The following is an 18,784-nucleotide window of genomic DNA, read 5'->3' on the forward strand; positions in this document are numbered from 1 at the left end:
AATGATAAAAATTTAAATATAATAAATATATATAAAATATACCCATGAATTTTGTTTTTATTATTTAGCAGCTGTATATATATTTTTTTTCATTTTCTTAGAATTTATGCATATTAATCCACTCCCATTCTTGCACATATTTAATATCAAAGCATCCAATACCCAAGCCAAAACATATTTGAACTTGGCTGCGCTGTTTTAAAACCCGCAAAGCGTTGCCCAAATTCGCCGTCGGCAAGTCGAAATAGGCCTCAGGCCAGGGCCAACGAGACTCGTAAACAGCGGCCAAAGATGCCTACCGAAACATGCAATAACTGTTGCCTTCGATGACCAGCTGCACCCCTTCCAGCACCAGCTCATCCCTCTTCCCACCCCATCCCAATCCATTCATTCATTCATTCAATCCTTCTGCCACCCGCCACTTATTTACTTCACTTTCGCTGTAAAAACTTGATTATTTTTTTCGCGTGGATTTTTCACTTGCACTTTGGCCTCCATTGACCTTCGCTGGCAGAACCGCACCCCAACCTCCCCCTCTCGGTGGGTCTGCTCTCTATATGTTTGTCTGTCTCGCTCTGTATCTGGATTTGTGGCATGTCCTTGACTCGTGCCGCTTGGCCCAACGACTGTGTCCAATAGTATTGTGTTTCCCTTTTTTTTCTTCACAGTCAGTTTTCACTTTACCGCTGACTCATAAAACTGCAAGTATTTAGCAGTCGCCACTAAGTTCCCTCTATCCTTGTATCCTTGTGTCTTGTATCCTTTCAGTGAGGTTCATTGACTGCACTCGATTTGGCACATCAAAGGTCCTGTCCTGCCCGGGTTATGTAAACCGTCTGGTCTGCTCTGCTCTGGTCCTGTTTGGCTTGGTTTGGTTCCATTCGCTTCAGTGCTTCAGTCTTGAGTTACACTTAAACGTCATTTTGGATGCTGCTCATATCCTGCAGGAGACGTGTTAAACGTTTGACGCATTTCGTAATCGCTTCCAACTAAATGAAATTGATATCTCGCACATCTCCATTGATTCGGTGTGTGAGTACTGAGCGAGGGATACAGCTAAGCTGCGTAAAGTAGGCGTAGGTTTAGCTAAATGGGAATATAATATATGTAAATAGGCTGGGCAGGCTAGGCACTAAAGCTACATGGGATCTTTAATCTATCTGAACGTAATAAAGGGTACCCTTTTGGGGTATATTTATGCGGAATGTGGATACGTAACATATTTACTGGCTTAGCTCCTTATGCCTGATTTATATACCAATAATTATACACCATTCCAATGCAAATTAAAAGCCGTTTAAAGATTAAAGTTTGAACATTAGTTTACGGTTTGGATTTCCATGTCCTGTAAGTACAGTAGGTATCTTAGTACCCTAGAGTACAGGCATAAGAAATTGGTAAAAATTGGTAAAAATCTTAAAGATTTAAACGGAACTTTTCTTTTGTTGTACTAATCTTAAGCAGAGGGATAACTTATTGAAGATTACTTATTTTAAATCTTCCTCAGCAGTCCTTGACTTCTCTCCCAACCACAACAAGAGCGACTCACATCAATTCGAAGCTCCTGCGAAATTCTTTGCTGCCATTGGCGACAAAAAAAACATTATGCTTTGGCTACTATTCTAAACCAAATCATTGCCATCTTTGGACGAATCACAACAGCAACAGCAACGGCAACGTTCATCACTTTCAGTCAGAGGCGTTACCCAAAATAACCAAAAACTGGGGGGACAGAGAACAGAGCAGAGCAGGGGAGTCCACAGAGAACAGAGCAGAGTGCAGAGAGAGAGGGTTAGCTGGAGCTAAAAAGGAAAGAGGAGTAGCTTCTGCTGCTGCTGCTGCTGCTGTACCCCTGCTCAGGCTTGCCGCCTTTCATTGTTCCGCGCTGTCTACTTTGATATGCATCCAATCACTGCGCGCCATTTGCCCCGATGTTGCCTGTGTCCCAATGTCCAGAGCCAGAGCCAGAGCCTGAGCCCAGAGCCTGAGCCCAGAGCCTGTCAAAGTCTTCAGCTGTCGTCGTTGCATGGGGATCGTCGGCATCTTGCAGTCCCGTGTCCCAGTGTCCCAGTGTCCAGTGGCCAGTGTCCACTTATATAGAGTTTTATGCCACCATAACAATTGTACTTTTTCACATACTCAGGCGTTCCCAGCCAGATTCCACCATCTTCTGCTTTCAGCGTTTCTTCTCGTATTCTCTCTTCGCTGCGCCTCTCCTCCCTGTCTACCTTTTCATCCTGTTTTTGTCTGCTTGTTGTTGTTCGTACATTTTTATTGCATTTTTCAAGCAATTACTTTGAATATCACCAGTCAGTCGGTCGCTTAAGAGAGAGAGAGAGAGACACACAGACAGAGACGACTCACAATCCAAGTCCAGTTCAGTCCAGTCCAGTCCGAGATGTCAACGTGGTTGTCTGTCAGTGTCAAGGCTAGGGATGGGAGCGTGAAAAATGTAAAATTATTGGCTGAGGAGCAGGCTCATCCATGATTGTAGTTCCATTTCATTCTTCTCTCAGTTCTAGCCCAGAATTCCTCGCAGTTGCCTGCCCAAAAGCCAGCTCTGAATATCCATTCAACTATCGTTATGAGCTATCGTTATTTTTTCCACTCTACTCACGACCATCGCAGCAGACACGCTGCCATTCCTAAGCTGCGCACACGCAAAAAGCAGTCGCAAGTCTGATTTAAATCTTTTGCTCTTTCCTTCTGCTCCATCTTCAGCTCTCCAACTCCATTCTCAGCTCTCCAACTCCAACTCCATCTCCATCGTCCAACTGCAGCTTCCAACTCATGGTAATTGCCTTTGGAGAGCTCCGCTTTGGTTTTCTTTGCATTATGGCTGCCTGCCGACTGCCGCCTTGCACTTGAAAGTCGAAGAACCGACTGGCCCATCCACGTCTGGCGTCAGTTGGTGGCGACATCGACATGTCCTCCTCGGCCCACTGGATTCCCCAACCTGCCCCCACCCTCTGCCCCCCCTGCAATGGCTTTCGGGCAATTAATGGATGAATACTTTAAGTGAGTGATGGAATGACACTTTTGTGTACTTGTAAAGCATTTTTATGCTCGTACTTAGTCTGCGCCTTCTCTTCTCTTCTGTTCTTTTTCGGTTTGGGTTTGGGTTTCGGTTCTGCAGTTGCAGTTTCTCCTTGGGATTCTGTCTCTGATTCAGGTAAGAATCCTTAATGTTTGGCTTGTATTAATTGGGCATCACCAGTAGAGGAAGAGGAGCCCCAATTAGTTGTCAACTTCTAGACAATTGCCATAGAATTTATGAAAATTATCAAAGATATGCAGTGAATTATTTGGCATAATTAACTAAAAGTTATTTTCATTTGCTTTTGCTTTACGGCATTCTTTTTGCTTGGTTGCTTTAAGATTTAAAGCTAAAGATAAACAAAGGTATTTATTTATATTTCAACGATTTTAATAATTATAAATAAATCTTTTTTAAATATTTTAAAATGTGTAGAAGATAAACAAGGGTATACATTTATATTTATAACATTTTAATAAATATAAATAAATAAATTATAAGATTTTAATAAATATAAATTAAACTTTTTTAAAAATGTGTAGGATAACGGTATTTATTTATATTTATACGATTAAAATATAAATTAAACTTTTTTAAATATTTAAAAATGTGTAGAAGATAAACAAGGGTATTTAATTATATTTATACGAATTTTTAATAAATCTTCTTTTTTTATAAGCTTTTAATAAACATAAATAAATATTTTTTTATAAGATTTTAATAAATATAAATATTTATATTTTAAAATGTGTGGAAGATAAACAAAGGTACTTACTTATGTTTATACGATTTTAATAAATATAAATAAATAAATTGTAAGATTTTAGTAAATATAAATAAAGGATTTATTTAAATTTAAATATTTTAAAATGTGTAGAAATGTTTTGAAGCCATCAACATTCATTCTTTTCATTTTCTGTGTACATTTAGCTAGACAAATAAATGTAGTTAGATATAACGTAGCATAGCTGCATTCTTTGCACCACTTTTTACGCTGCAGCACACAAGCCAAGACGGGAAAGGATGCACAATGAGAGAGTCATAATCATAATGAGTGCACGATGCTGGAAAAAGTTTTTCGGTTCAAGTTTAAGCCATTTGACAGCTCGTGCACGCGTTTCGCGTACTCCCCCTGATAGCGATCTGCAATCTGCTTGCAAAGGGGATCCAGAGAGATGAGCTCCTGCTGGTGGCTACTAGCCTGGCAGAAGGAGCCAGTCAGGCCAGGCCAGACCAGGCCAGTCAGGCTGTGATGCGGCCCCTGCTCTGCATAGAGAGGCAGGCAAGTGCAGTTCAGTTTTGAGTGCTTACCATATCAATGTGCCCCATCTCAGAGCTTAGCTGCTACACCATCTACAGCTGCAACAGCTCCCAGCACCAAGCTGCAAGCTGCAACTTCCACTCCCACTCCCGACTAGATCTTGTATCTCTGCTATCTGTGGCCTCATTACGGGCGCCCAGTTTGGCCTGTTAATGGTCTAGGCCATGCCAGGCAGCGCAGCAGCTCCAGATGCTGCCGATAAATATGCGATGATCACGTATCGGAAATGATACGTTTTTTTTTTTCTTCTTTCTTATTTTTCCCAATTTTTTTGTGCTGTGGCTGTGGCTCAGTCTTGTGCTGATTAGGCGGAATTAACATGCGTAAAAAGTCTTTAACAAATTAAACGAATTCCTTTGGTGGGTTTATCATCGCTTAGTTTTACTGATAGCTGCCACAGGCAAGCGGAACAAATGTATCTCGAATGTTATTAATGAGTTTTGTGTTCTTTCAATTCCCACTTTGATCGTTGGTAATATTTACCAATCCAATCTTTTGTTTGCCTACAATTTTAACAATTCTAATTTGCCCCAAAATCAAATCCTTTGCCCCCTTTAGAAATTGTGTACGACGTAATTTAATTAAAAGCAAATAATTATTTTCCACGTTTCTTTCTTAATGTTTCACCCCTCCCTTAATGCTTATCGCTGGAGTTGGAGTGCATTGACTAGAGAGGAGAGCAGAGCCTGGACGTGAGGAAGCTTCACAGAATGAAGAGTAAGTAATTTGAGGTTTGTGGTGGCAGTTTGGTACCTTCAAAAATTAACGAAAGGAGACTTTTTATTTAGATCTTTTAGTGTGCTTAAGTAGTTGGAGTATATTTGGTTTATTCGCTTAGTAAATCTAAAGGGAACCAATTTAATTTAATTTCTAATTTAATTTCTTTCCCTGTGACGATGCTGCCCTGCAATTATTTTATTCCGATATAAAATTCATAATAATTGTTTAGTACCCACTCACGATACCCCTATACCCCTGACTGTTGTTACATCTCTAACTGTGAACTATGAAATTCTTTTCCCAAAATTTTTGTTGCCGTGTTATCTGGCCACGGGGTTGACATCTTTTTCATTTGCTCATATCGTTTTCTGTTTTCGGTGGGTGACGGCTTTAGTCTATTTTTTTGTGTGTCGTTTTTAATACGCTTTTAGTTATTGTACGCATTATTGTAAATTTAATGACTTCACCTCAAACACACACAACCATAGAGAGTGAGAGAGCGGCAGACTGATGGGGGGGGGGACACACTTAAGATACAATGAAATCGTTTCTGTTATTAAATTTTGTGTCATGTTGTGTGGCCGTGTTACGGTTTTTGCCTCATTGCCACTTGTTTGGCTGGGGGGAATGTCGCGGCATTCGATGTGGATGTGAATGGTGGATGGGACAGCAGGGGCCGGGCAGTTGTCATTGCTGACACATTTGTGCTGATCGTAAATACATTAGTAATACATAGTATCAAGTGCATACACACATACATACATAGATACATGCTTAATTGTCGCTGCTGACCGTACAATAATACATATATTAATAACGCAAAACATTTACGATTTGACTTCAACTTTCATTGGCACTGCTGAGTCGGTTGGATGGGGAATTTAATTAATTTATGCGTAATGTTGTGGCTCATTAAAATGATTCAGTAATTGTTATTTGCCATATCACTTGCATGATAGCCTTAACCTAGCCTTAAGGCATTGCTATTCGATTTTGATGATTAAAAATGGAGTGAAAATTGGCAGTGGCAGGATTTCAATACCCTGCATTACTCAATAAATATTTGTAATAAATAATAAATAAATAAAATATATAATAAATGAATAAAATAAAAATAAATTAAATAAATAAATAATAATAAATAAATAATTAATAAATTAAATAAATAATAATAAATAAATATTTTCTCTATCCACTATTTGACCTCAGTTCATGAAAGATTTGTCATTCATTCATTTAACTCGTTCAACTTTCCCATCAAAATCGATGAAAATTTAATTAAAAGCAACTTCAAAGCAACTTTTCGCAATTACATTTTCCGTTTAATATTAATCAAATTTAAATTCGTTGTCTTTCGAGTAGGCGGCACATTTCTGTTGATGTAAAGGCGACAAGCGCCAGGCAGGGACGTGGCACAAAAATATATCAACAACAGAAATCATAAAAAATACATTATAAATAAAATAAAAATAAATAAAATCAAATTAAATTAAAAAAAAAAACAATTTAAATTTACTATTTACTATTACTATTTCTGTAGCAGTTATAAATAGTGCCCCTTTAGCTACGCCACTGTGCCAGTGGAGCCAAGCATATTCCCCCCTTCTGGTGCTCGATTCTCACCAATTAAACCTTAAATGAATTTGTTTGACTTTCGTGGGAGCCTCAGTTGGCCTTCTGTTCTCTCTGACTTTACTCCTCCCCAGACCACTCAGACCACATCGACTGCTGCTGCTCCTCCTTCGGCTCATCTGTCCCTCTGCTGCGATCTTTCAATTCGATTATATTGAAATAAATTAAACGTTCTTCAATTGAATAATTAGCAAAACAACAGCCGAAGCCGAGTGGTTCCGTATCGATTTCGAGTGAGTTTCCCCCATTCCCAATCCCTCCTCTGAGCGCTGCGCCTGATGCTCTCATCTGGGCGTCAGTTACAATTAACCGATTTGTGTGGCATGAGAACTAATATTCCTGGGTGGCTCTTCAGCCGGGTAAGCAAAGGGAAACTGTACGGAATTGAGGTTGTCTGGCCTATGGCTTTTGCTTTTGCTTTGACAAATTTCGTTGACAAACATCGAACGCTCAGGGCCCCATAAATTCTCATTGCATTCGGTGTATGTAAAAAAATAAACAAACCACTCAATGGGTACTGCGTGGGCTGATCAATGGTTTAATTAATTAATTGGCTTCGACCATCAATTGAATGCATAATTGTTATGGGGGTCATTTAAATAAAGAAAGAAAAAACTGTATGCCAACAAATTGTTTTTGGGTAAGGAAATTACCCTAGAAAAACCCCTAAATAACCCCTAAAAAACCACTTAACTTACCCCTTTATGATACCTACTTATCAATGCAAAATAAACCCAAAGATCGAACACAGAAAATACCCAAAAATATATAAACACAAATTTTGATAAGCAAAATAGTAGAAAAGCAAACAGAAATATTTTCCAAGGCCCGTCATTCGTCGCAGTGTTGAATGTCAATAAACGCGCCTGAGTAGTCTGTGCAGTGTATACTGTAGTACAGTGTTGCTTATCTGCGGGCGACTGGAAATTTAAAGAATTTAAATTTCATGCATTGTGACAGTGGGAAAGAGGGAAGCAGGGGAAAACCAGAAATGACCGATTATATTTGAATGACGTTCAAAAGATTGATATATCATCATGCTTCATGCTTGGGGCGTTCAGTCGCGTCGGAAAGGTGAAAAATAGATAGAAAGACCTGTCATGGCCTAAATAAATAGTGGGGAATGTTTACCTGATAATGCAGCCAATAATCGGGCGCGTAATTCAATTCAAATTGTATCGGTCGGGCATGGTTGGGGAGGGGCGGGCAGGCAGGGAGAACAAGCAATTAATAAATTTCCGGAACAGAGCGAGAGGCAACGATTGTAATTGCTATCGATGTTTAAACAAATTTCTTGTTGTTGTTGCATTTAGTTTGTGTATTTATTGATGATATAAGCACCTTCTCACACAGGTGACAGAGTCGCGACCGACCGCTTATCGCTCACTCTCTATGAGTATATGGCTGATACGAATATTATTGACAAATATTAAAATTCCTGGAAATGCATCGATAATTTCAATTTATAGAAAAACCGTCGCATTGCCAGTCAAGAGGCAGTAAAGGGGAAATTTCGGTGCCAAAGTCCACAAGCTCCATGCGATGGCAGCCATTTTATGCCGCAGCGTTTTGCATTCTGTGAATCTTTAGGTCTCTCTGGTCACTGGTCTCTGGTCACTGGTCTCTGGTCTTTAGTCTTCTCTCCCATCCGCCATCAGTCGCTGGCCGCTGGCAGGCCAATCAATCAAGTTTTTTTGTCTCTTGTCGCCTTTTGCATGCACCGACAAGATGGAGTCGGAGGCTGTGCTGTGTCTCCGCCGCCATCCATTCCACCATCCATCCAGCCATCCATCGGAGGGACATAAATATGCAAGGCTCTCTGCTGGTGACAGAAAAAAAGCACAAACTTAAGTTCCAAAGGTCCAGCACACAGTCTGCAGGGGAAATTTACATTGCTGTTGATGGGCAAAAAGACACTCGAGGGGGTACAAATGGTTGGCAAAGGGCTGAAACTGAACGACGTTTAATTGCTCTTATCCGTCAAACTACAAAGTAAATTTAATTTTCATTAACCTCCCTAACTCAATAAATATTCATCATTAAAAATTAATTGTGTTCAAAAATAAAATTGTTGAAAATTAAAATTGTTAAAAACGAAAATTGTTGAAAAAGTTAATTAAATTTCTAAACATTTTTTATTAAATTCTAATTTTTAAAAATAATTTTTAAGAAATATATACATTAAAAATATATTTCTGAAAGCGAAATGCAGCTTCTAAAATATAAAATAATATTAATTAAAATTATTATTTATTATTATTTATGAATTAATTTATTTATTATTATTTATTTATTTATTTATTAATATTTTCTTCGTGTAGTTCTCAAAGACTTTTCGCCATTGGATATTTTAAATTCAAACATTGACAACCATTAGTAATGCCATAGCTGAAGTACCCCCCCTGTGCATAGGGCACAATCGACATGTACCAGAAGTCACAATGACAAACTGCACTCTGGGCGCAGTTCTTGTTGTCTGTTGCCACAACATGCAGACAGATCCACTGAGAATGACGATGGACATTGGGGGCTGTTGGCGGCTGTTGGCGGCGGCTGCCGGCTGTATCTGGTATCTGCATTCTGCTCTTGGTTTTGCCACTTTTTGCCACCGACTGGAGACTGCAGACTGGGGACTGGCCCCGATCTTAATTTATGCGTTTCGAGCGTTCGATATGCAATTTTGTCTGCTCCCTGGAATGGCTTCTAATGACGCGCGCGACTGGTGGTGGCTTGTCTTTTTATTTTCTGTACATCTCCGGGCTGAGGTATTCCTGTTTGGTCCTCGACTGGCTACGCTTCAATGGCTCTTTGGTTGCTACGATCCACTGGCTCTTTGGCTGCTTGTTTTGCTGGTTATCTTGCAATGTTTTGTTGGACTTAATGAAGTACAAATAATTACATAAATCGCATTTGAAATGCCATAATTATCATGCTGATAAGAAGCAGCAACAAGTGTTTACAGCGAAATTAATTATTGCTAAAAAAATCAGCACTGAAATGTGTATATTATGTATATAACCTTCTTGGATATTATTCACACAATATGATGCAGAATTTTTGCATCAAATTTTCACAAAGGTTTTCCAATATAAATCATTCGATCATTGAATCTATGACAAGCCATAAAAATTTGTCCAAAAATGATTTGCATTTTTATTTGGCTAAAAAAAATGGGAGAAATTCCCAGGGGGGGAAGCCGTTCAATGAGCTGTGCCAAATCATTCGTAGACAAATTTCATCATCATCTTCATGGAAGTTTCATGCAAAATGCACATAAAAAACGATGCCGATCAGGGGATGGCCCAGCCTAAGGTTCAGCATTAAATTCCACCCTGACAGGGCGCCCTATCAGAGCCACAGAGTTACAAGAGTGACAAGAGTGAGGGGAAAAAAGGGTGGCGTGGTTGGTAAAAAAAAAAAAATAGAAATAGAATAAAACAAAATCCACGACAATCATTGAATCCTTATTACAGTCATTACCGTTGCTTTCTTGTGGTCGTCCTGCGGTCTCTGCCCACCCGCTCCCTCTCCCACTCCCACTCCCACTGCCTGTCCGCGTTAAATTTCATTTTTTATCTGTGTTTTATCATTGCTCTGAGGGGGTGGAGTCGCATCATTTACCAACTAATTTCAGTTTAGTTGCGCAAACGAGCGCGACGCGTGTCCTGCGGCAGTTTTCAGCCTGTCCTCACCCCCTAGACCGAAACCAACCCAACCCAAGCCATTCCTGAGAACTCTTGTCCTTGCTGCTGCGTCCAGAGGTTCATCCATCGTTTAGCGTATTAATTGTCACACAGTATCGCATGGCCAGGACCTGCTGTGGGGGAATGGATGGGAGATGGGCATGACGGGTGACCCCATCAGGGGTGTGGCTGTCTATTTTATTTTTTTTTGTCCACCTTTGATTGCAACGTTTATCGCCTTCCAATTTATTTGTATTCGAATTGTATTCTTTGGGTATTCCGTTTTGCCCCGTATTATTTGCTGCGCTCATCATATTGAATTTCAATTCTCACCACACACACACACACACCTATGTGTATATGTATTTCACTCTCCCACTTCCCATTCTCCTTTTGTAGAACTCGTTTATTCCATTTGCTTTTTAGTTAATTTGCTAAGTAAATAGGTGGGAATACATACATACATATACCCGTACCATATAGTAGGTTGTATAACACTCGATAGGTTCAATATGTGTCATTTGGGTGTGTTCGGAATTGATGGAATGACAATACGAGTATGAGCCAGCCAGGTTCTAAGAGTTTCTTGACCAATGAAACAACAGCGAATATAAAATAAAATTCTTTGCAGTGACAACAAAATGCAATTCCAAATGGAAAATAATCTACAAATTATTTTCATCAGTGTGTGGAGATTGTACTCGTAGTAGCTACGAAAAACGTCACAAATAATAAATAAAAATAAAATAAAATATATAAAAATATATAAAAAATAAATAATAAAATAACAAGAATATTGGGCATAAGAACGCATAAAAAATATATTTTCTAAACAGATTGTTTTAGCCATTTACTGGCTATATGAAACAATTTTTGTGGCATTTATATAACTAGCAAATTCAAAGTACATATTTTGTATGCCCTTTTTGCTGGCATTTTTATTCACACTGCCACTGAATCCAGCTGTCAACCCGCTAATTACCATCATCGTTATGAAAAACCAAAGCCCGTATTCAAATTAAACATGTTGGAAAAAGCGTGTAATGACTTCTTACTTTGCTTAATTTAATCAAGGCAAATTGCCTCAATAATATTCAAATGAAATACGACCCCAAAGAAAGTCAACCAATTGTGAACCTTGTTAGACACAGTCAGTTGAATCCACAGTTGAATCTCCCTGCCGTCTTGGGTCGCCCTCTCTCCTAACCATCCAGCATGACTGTCAAAAGTGTATACCATTTCCATCACACACCATACTTACATACATGCAATGCAATTAATCAAATAGAAATTTGTGTATTTGAAAGCAAACATTTAAATAGTGAAATGGTAAATTCAATTGACCATTTAATGGTAGATAATGCCCATTAGTGGAGGGGGGGATGCGAAATGATTTGCATATTTTTATAGAAATACGTAAAATACAGAAGGGAGCTGGTTTCCTGGGGGAATACCAAAAGAGGATATGGTGTTCAATGGGAAATGTGGAAGTCATTTATTGAATGGAAAAGGCAAACGGCATGCAGTTGGGGCGATTTGGGAATAGTATAATGCGATAATAAGATATGGAAAAAAAGAGCTAAATTTAAATTCAAAATCTTCAGCTACTTAGCTCGGAATAAAGTGTTTCAAAGGAATATTTTTTATTTATGAAAATTAACCAGTATTCAATCTCCAATGTGATTAAGAAATAATCGAAGTAGTTTTAAGAGAAATGAAAAAAAAAATATCCTCCAATATAATTCAAGTTATATAAATACAAAGATATGGCCTTTCAGTCATTCAGGCACAGAGGACAGGCAAGCAAATAAACAAACATGGATTAAATCGGTTATTGGTTTTCATAAGAAATCTCCTTGTAATTGAATATAATTCTATATTCGGAATTCCCTTTCCACCTTCGACTATAACCCACAATCCTACATTATTCATAGCAGTGCCCCTCCTCCTCTGCAGTTCTATTGAAACAATTTTCAACAAATTTTCACAACTTTGCGTGACTTGACGTAACGGATATATCCGGAAACGATTAGACGGTAAAAAAAAAAGTTCCCATTCTGGCCAATGCGCCACCGTCAATAACCGAGACAGCTGACGACTTTTCGTTGCGTTTCATTGGAACAATATGAATAATTGGGTATGGCCAATAAGAGTTGTTAGTTACCAACAGAACACCCCAATGTGATTGACAGTTGTGTGGTGGGGCGCCGTTGTCATTTCAAACGTCAACACGTCGATATAATGGCCAGAGGAGAAACCCCTAGGCAGACGGAACAACTCGCTCGGGTAAGGTAAATTAATTTCTTTCGAGTGGAAATATGTTTATGAATTATTACTCAATTGCTTGGTTGGTTCTACTGCTACTACACCTGATCGATTAGGTCTGTCCTGTCCTGTCCAGAGGGCGCAGCCGATACGCTGGTGGTGTGCCGATCAAAAAAAAAAAAACAATAAATATTATGACATATTGCATGTTTGTACATAATTCCTGTGGTCACGACGGTGCCCAGAGCCAGGCCGACAACAGCACCCTAGAGTGATTAACCCATATCTGACTGCCAGGAGATCCTGCCAAGTTGGGTTTTTTTTTTGTTTGTGAAAAATAAATTTAAATAAATATAAATAAATATTGAAGGGAAATGTACATTTGAAAGGTGATGAATATTGTAGTCCATAAATTATATGAAAAAAACGAAGGTTCTATGTAGGTAAGCTGAAAAAGGATATAAACTTTCTGGACCAAAATCTGCTACCATTGATCTTGATACTGGAATAATTATAGTAGCTATAAAAGCAAGAAAATGTAAAGTTAAAATTTTAAATTTTGATTTAGTGGGCATTGAAATTATAAGAACTAATTATACTGAGTTACGAAGTACTTAAATATCGTATAAATATTATATGAAACGATTTTTACCTCCCTGGCTGCACAATGGGTTAAAATTTCAACCTTGTTTCGTGTTCCGCCACAAGGATTAACCAAATGCCAATTGGTAATTCGAAAACCTGTTCGGGGCGCCACTTTATCCAATTGAAATGCCAAACCACTGCCACGCCCCCCGTCCATCTGCCCGGACGTACCAGCATGGCGTACCTCCCCCCAGGGGCAGGTACGCGATACGAAATTAATTCTTTGCATATTCGCCAGACCAGATATTGTATAAATTAAATTTGCTTACACTGTGCACGCCCCTTGCATGTTGTTTAGCATACACCACGCCCCTCCCCAATGCACCACAGAATCCACAGACTCCACAGACTGTCGGTGGAGGCTGCTGCTGCTGCTGGCAGGGCAGGGCAGGGCAGGCCGGGCCGGGGTCGCATCCTTTTTGGTCGCTTAATTATAGCTTATCACATTTCCATAGTTGCGGATCGAGCTCGTTTTTCATCTTTGTCATTCCGTATTTTGTGTATAATTGTGGGTCTCTGATATTTTCACAGTCGCATAAATCAATTTGGGGAGGCAACTCCAGCCACAGTCCTCCGACAACAGTCTTCGTCTTCGACTTCGCCTTCGAGGCTGCTGCTGCTGCTACTCTCTCTTCCTCTTCTCTACAGCAGACATTCTCCTGCTTTGGCTGCTTCCGACCTTGACATTCACAGTGGAAAAGACAGACAGACACACAGACAGAAAGAGAGAAAGAGAGCGAGCTTGACTTACCGTTAGACATTTTATTCGACAAAAACTAATTGCAAAAAATCGCCCAAACATTCCAACAACAGAAAAAAGCAGTCAGAAAGAAAGAAAGAAAGAAAGAGAAAGAAATGCTCTGCGGAAGGTACCAAAAAATGTCGCAGACATAAGGGAATGCAGCGATTTTTTCTTTCTCTTCTTCTTCATTGTTTGCTTTGCTATTTAAATTTTGATGGCATTGTGAACACCAGCAACGACCACCGCACCGTCGGCAGCAGTACAGTGTTCAAAGCGATGCCGAAGTGATCCGAAGAGAGGACAGATATGGGAGGGGGGAGAAATCCGGTGCGCGGAATACAGTAGCAATAGAGCAGAGCTGGGAGAGCGGGCAGAGCCGCGCCTCTGCTGCATTAGCATCGATGTCCGTTTTATGTGGACTGAGCTTTTGGCATTCCGTCAGCAGTCGGTGGAGTCTGCTTGCGGTAGTTGACAGGGTTGTCGAGTATTTTAAAAGAAGGTAAAGAAAATAGCAGGAACAAAAACAATATGTTATTTAATTAATCTTAAACTTGCTCTGAAGAGTGTTAAATTTGAACACAAAATGTTTGAAAGAGCTGAACTTTTACTTTATTTATTATATACCATGCACATATATTTCTGCTGCACATCAAGTTATTTATTTATTTTATTTTATTTAAATTTATTTATTATTTTATTTTATTTATTTAAAATCTATTATTATTGTTTAAAATTTATGATTTTTTTTTTTAATTTTTGACAGCTCTAGCCAAGATTTTCGCCCTGCCTAAACAGCCAGAATGCAAGCCATTTAAATGTTTTTTGGACCATGGCAAAAAAAGAAACGCAGCAAAGCGACAAAGACAACGGCAAAATCGAGGCAAAACAATCGCCAACAATCAACTGCCAATTCAATCTATAACCCGAAAAACGAAAAGCCGAAAACCGAAAGCCGAAAATATTTATGCATTTTGATGCGGCAAAATGAATGATTTGACTTTGACGAAAAGATGTCAATGCCATGAAAAGAAGTCGCAAAAAAGAGTCACAGAAACAGAAGGCGGACAAAGAGACAGAAGCTGAAACGGAACGGAGCGCGGAGATCCAGAAGGAATGCATTGGGGACAAGGACTGGCTGGCTGGGCTGCTGCTTTTGGTGGATATTAGCGCAAAACGCTTGGATCCTGCCGACAATTTAAATGCGCAGCGACAGAACGAACCCCTGGCTCCACTCCACTCCACTCCGACCAGAGAGACAACAGTCCGCTCGAGTGGCAACAATAATCAGAACAGAACATGGCCTCTGCTGCGGTGCTGCTGCTGTTGCTGTTGCCTCCGCTCTGCTCTGCTGTTTTCCTTTGTGGCAAATGTCGTCGCCGCTTGATGAAAGCGTCAGAAATTGATGGATGTGAATGCTGGCTGAATGTTCAGATGGAACAGGCACAGGGGGTCGGAGAGGGGGGGAGCTCTGGGCCGGACTGGACTGGACTGAACTGGGACTTTGGCTTTGTGCCGCAACGCAAATCTTTTGGGCTACTGTTGGGAGAGTCCACCACGGTCTTGGCCGTGCCCGTGGCCGTGGCCCCCATCGGCTTTTGTGCCTTTGAAGTCGATTGTTGCGGTAGCAATTTGTGCTTTAATTTGAGTTTAAAAACTATGCACAACTTTGGCAAAAAGATCCATTGTTAGGCCGTAGCGAGAACTGGCACAGGGGGAATTTCTATGTCTATGCTAAGTTCCTATAGAGTGGAAGATCTTGAAAATACTTATTAGTCAATGGGGCTACTCCATAAACTGTCTAAAATAGTTCTCTTTCTCTCTCAGCCAATGCACATGCACAGTGGCAACAAAATCCACAAAAAAGCCATAAAAATGTCGAACACAAAAGCAAAGACATTTAAATTTGTTGTAATAAATTGTGAGAGCAACGAGCAGAAGGACAGCAGCCAGCCATGGGTTAAGATCGACCGACCACAAAGCGTGACCGAGGGAACACGAAGGAGGGAAAAAGACAGCAATGATTGCAGTACACGTAAGCGGGAAAGAGACAGAAATGATTGTTCAGTTCATAAGCTTCCGAGGCAGAAAATCCTGAATATATGTACGCGGATGTATGCGTGTAATGGCTTCCTTAAGGCCAAAAAAAAAACCAACAACAATAACAAAAGTGGAGTGGAGAGTGAAGGGAATAAAGCCGGCACCCAGGCTGAAGAAAGGGTGGGGAAAGAAGACTCCAAGCATGATCAAAAATGAGTTGACCGACAGTCAAGAAAGGCAAAAGCCGCTCCAACTGATGGCAAACATCATCATGATGCTGATGGGGATGAGGTTGTCAACGTTTGGGGCATAACTGAGAAGCAGTCAGAGAACAGTGCCCAGGAATGGTGGATTAAGCACTGCCCCAGCAGAAGCCGAAGCTATGGCTTTGATATATAAATTTATATATTTTCCATATCCAAATGCAGTAGTCAGCTGACTTTAGTGTGGCAGCTAAAACATCTTTGCCTTTATATGCAGAATGACGGTGAAGCCCCACGTGGGCTGATTGTCGCCAGTGATTTTAAAGAAAATCTTGTAGTAGCCCAACGGCAGAACCTCCGGCAGTCCCTGGCCACTGAAGACGCATTTGGTCAGATGGTAGTGGCCCCTAGGCCAGGGCAGCTGGAACTTATCCTTGAACTGCGGCAGATTGGAGCAGTAGCCCACGTTCGTGAGGAAGACATCCTTGTAGTACGTATCGATAAAGTTGCCGAAGGGGGTGCTGGGAATGGATAACGGTATCAGCTTGTAGGCGCTCTCATCCCCATTAAAGCTGCGGAAAGCATGGCCCTCCACCTGCGAATGGGAATATTGAATGGTGATTGGATTGTGGGCTCAGTACACCCACCATTGTGGTCTCATCCACATCGTAATTCCAATCGAAGGTGGCCGAAACTGCAAAGTCTGCGCGATTCAAGCGATCAATATTGGCACCGATCTTCAGTTGGCTCTCATCCGAGGTGTGGGTGGACACGAATTTGGGTTCGTAATCCCATTTGCGCTAGATTCGAAAGTTCAATTGGCTGAGGGTTGTAATATTCTGCAGGGTATGTCTCTCACACCTACCTCAGCCACAATGCCGTGGCACAGCACCAGTAGCAGCCAGGGTCCTCCTGTGTTTGTCCAAAGCATTTGGGCTCCACTTTCAGTTGCATCTGCAACATTTTAAATATTTTTTGCTGTATTTATAGCCATTTTTTTTTTGTAATTTCTATGCACGATATTATCTATCGTGTTTCCTGCCAATTATTGTTCTCTAATTATGGAATTAAATGAGCACGAATTAAAATTGGATGTATCAAAGCTATTTTAGGCTGGATTAGTGCAAATTAGTGCCACCCTGTGTGCCAACGATTGCCATTTACCATGCAACAAAATAAACGAAGTTTTAGGTGAGAGCAATCCATAAAAGGAATGCCCTACATAAGGTAATTTTTTTTTATAATATTTTTAACCAGCTCCATTGGCAGTTTTGTGATTTGTTTGGTGTCTTGAAATTCCCCGAAACAACTTAATCCCACCATAAACTGTGCATTCCATTTCTCATATTTATTTCGCAGAAACCAAGCTACACCACCCTTCTTCAATGCCATCTATGTAGGGTATTGTGGGCTATGTGCAATATAACTGCCAAGACCTGAGCTGCCTCACAAATTGTTTTGTCACTAAAAGCAGTGAAGTTCTTTTCTTTTGCTGGGACTATCATTAAAATGATGAAATGCTTTGGCTTACGCTTAGGCATAGCCAAGTAGGAGCAGAACAGAGCAGAACAGAAGTGGCTGCTGGAGGCTAAGGAGGCGGAGACTGACAAACAACGTAATCCAATAATTTTTAATTAAAACTCAACACTCGAGGCAAACAATTTTTTCCAGATAAACTGTCATTATGCGCCGTCAATTAATTTTTGCTGCCTCCCAACACCACCCCACCCCACCCCACCCAAGCAACCATTCGGTTAATGATCATCATCAAGCAAGCGGGAGAAAACAGCAACAAGAACCACAATGAGAAACAAGTTGACGACGACACTAAATGAATATTGATAAATGGGGCGGTGCTCCAGAAAAGTGGGCGTCAGTGTGTGAAGATGTCGAAAAAAAAAAGATGGGGGGGCACTACACAAAACAGTGGGTAGGAGGTGCGGTGGGGAGGGTAGGGTGAAGTTGGCACGGCAAGTGGAAACCGATTGCAAGTTTAGACAACTTCACTTGCCTCTTGGCGCAAAGGTTTCTCCCCTCTTGACAATTAATAATTTTATCGAGCATGGGAATGAACCATTTCAGTGGGGAGTACGGCTAAGAATAGCATTGAGCAGCCAAGGAACTTGCAGAAGTTAGCTAAAAACAAATAGGATTAACAGAATTTCAATTGTGGAAACTAATTGGATGAAATTCTTATCGAATCAGCAAGAAGCGTGTGTTGGCCGAATAATTATTACGATTTAATAATGTTAAGGCGCTTAAGTAAAATTCAAATATCTACAATACTTTCTTTAATGACAGCCAAATTTCAAGTGAGAGTCTTGCTTGCCCTTTGCTGATGCTCGGCATAGATAAGCAGCAAAGAGACGTACACAACGAAGAGCGGCGAGCTTCGAGAGAGTGCCTAGCAGGGCAAGCAGGCACAGAACTTGAGCAAACATGCAAAATCCTAACATACATACATACATATGTATACATATATCCACATAGATGCAGCCA

The 18,784-nt window shown here is 40.3% G+C and overlaps 1 protein-coding gene across 1 annotated transcript; it reads right to left on the reverse strand.

The window, feature by feature from the left end:
- Positions 1-16,483: 16,483 nt before the first annotated feature.
- Positions 16,484-17,227, reverse strand: LOC111080440. Its single transcript, XM_022376065.2, has 3 exons — positions 17,151-17,227; positions 16,933-17,085; positions 16,484-16,880 (listed from the first exon to the last, which is right to left on the reverse strand). Exons 1-3 carry the CDS (start codon positions 17,214-17,216, stop codon positions 16,536-16,538), a joined length of 564 nt encoding a protein of 187 aa, XP_022231757.1. The 5' UTR covers positions 17,217-17,227; the 3' UTR covers positions 16,484-16,535.
- Between the last annotated feature and the right edge of the window lie 1,557 nt (positions 17,228-18,784).

The sequence above is a fragment of the Drosophila obscura genome, unplaced genomic scaffold, assembly GCF_018151105.1.
Source record: "Drosophila obscura isolate BZ-5 IFL unplaced genomic scaffold, ASM1815110v1 contig_37, whole genome shotgun sequence".
Lineage (NCBI taxonomy): Eukaryota > Metazoa > Arthropoda > Insecta > Diptera > Drosophilidae > Drosophila > Drosophila obscura.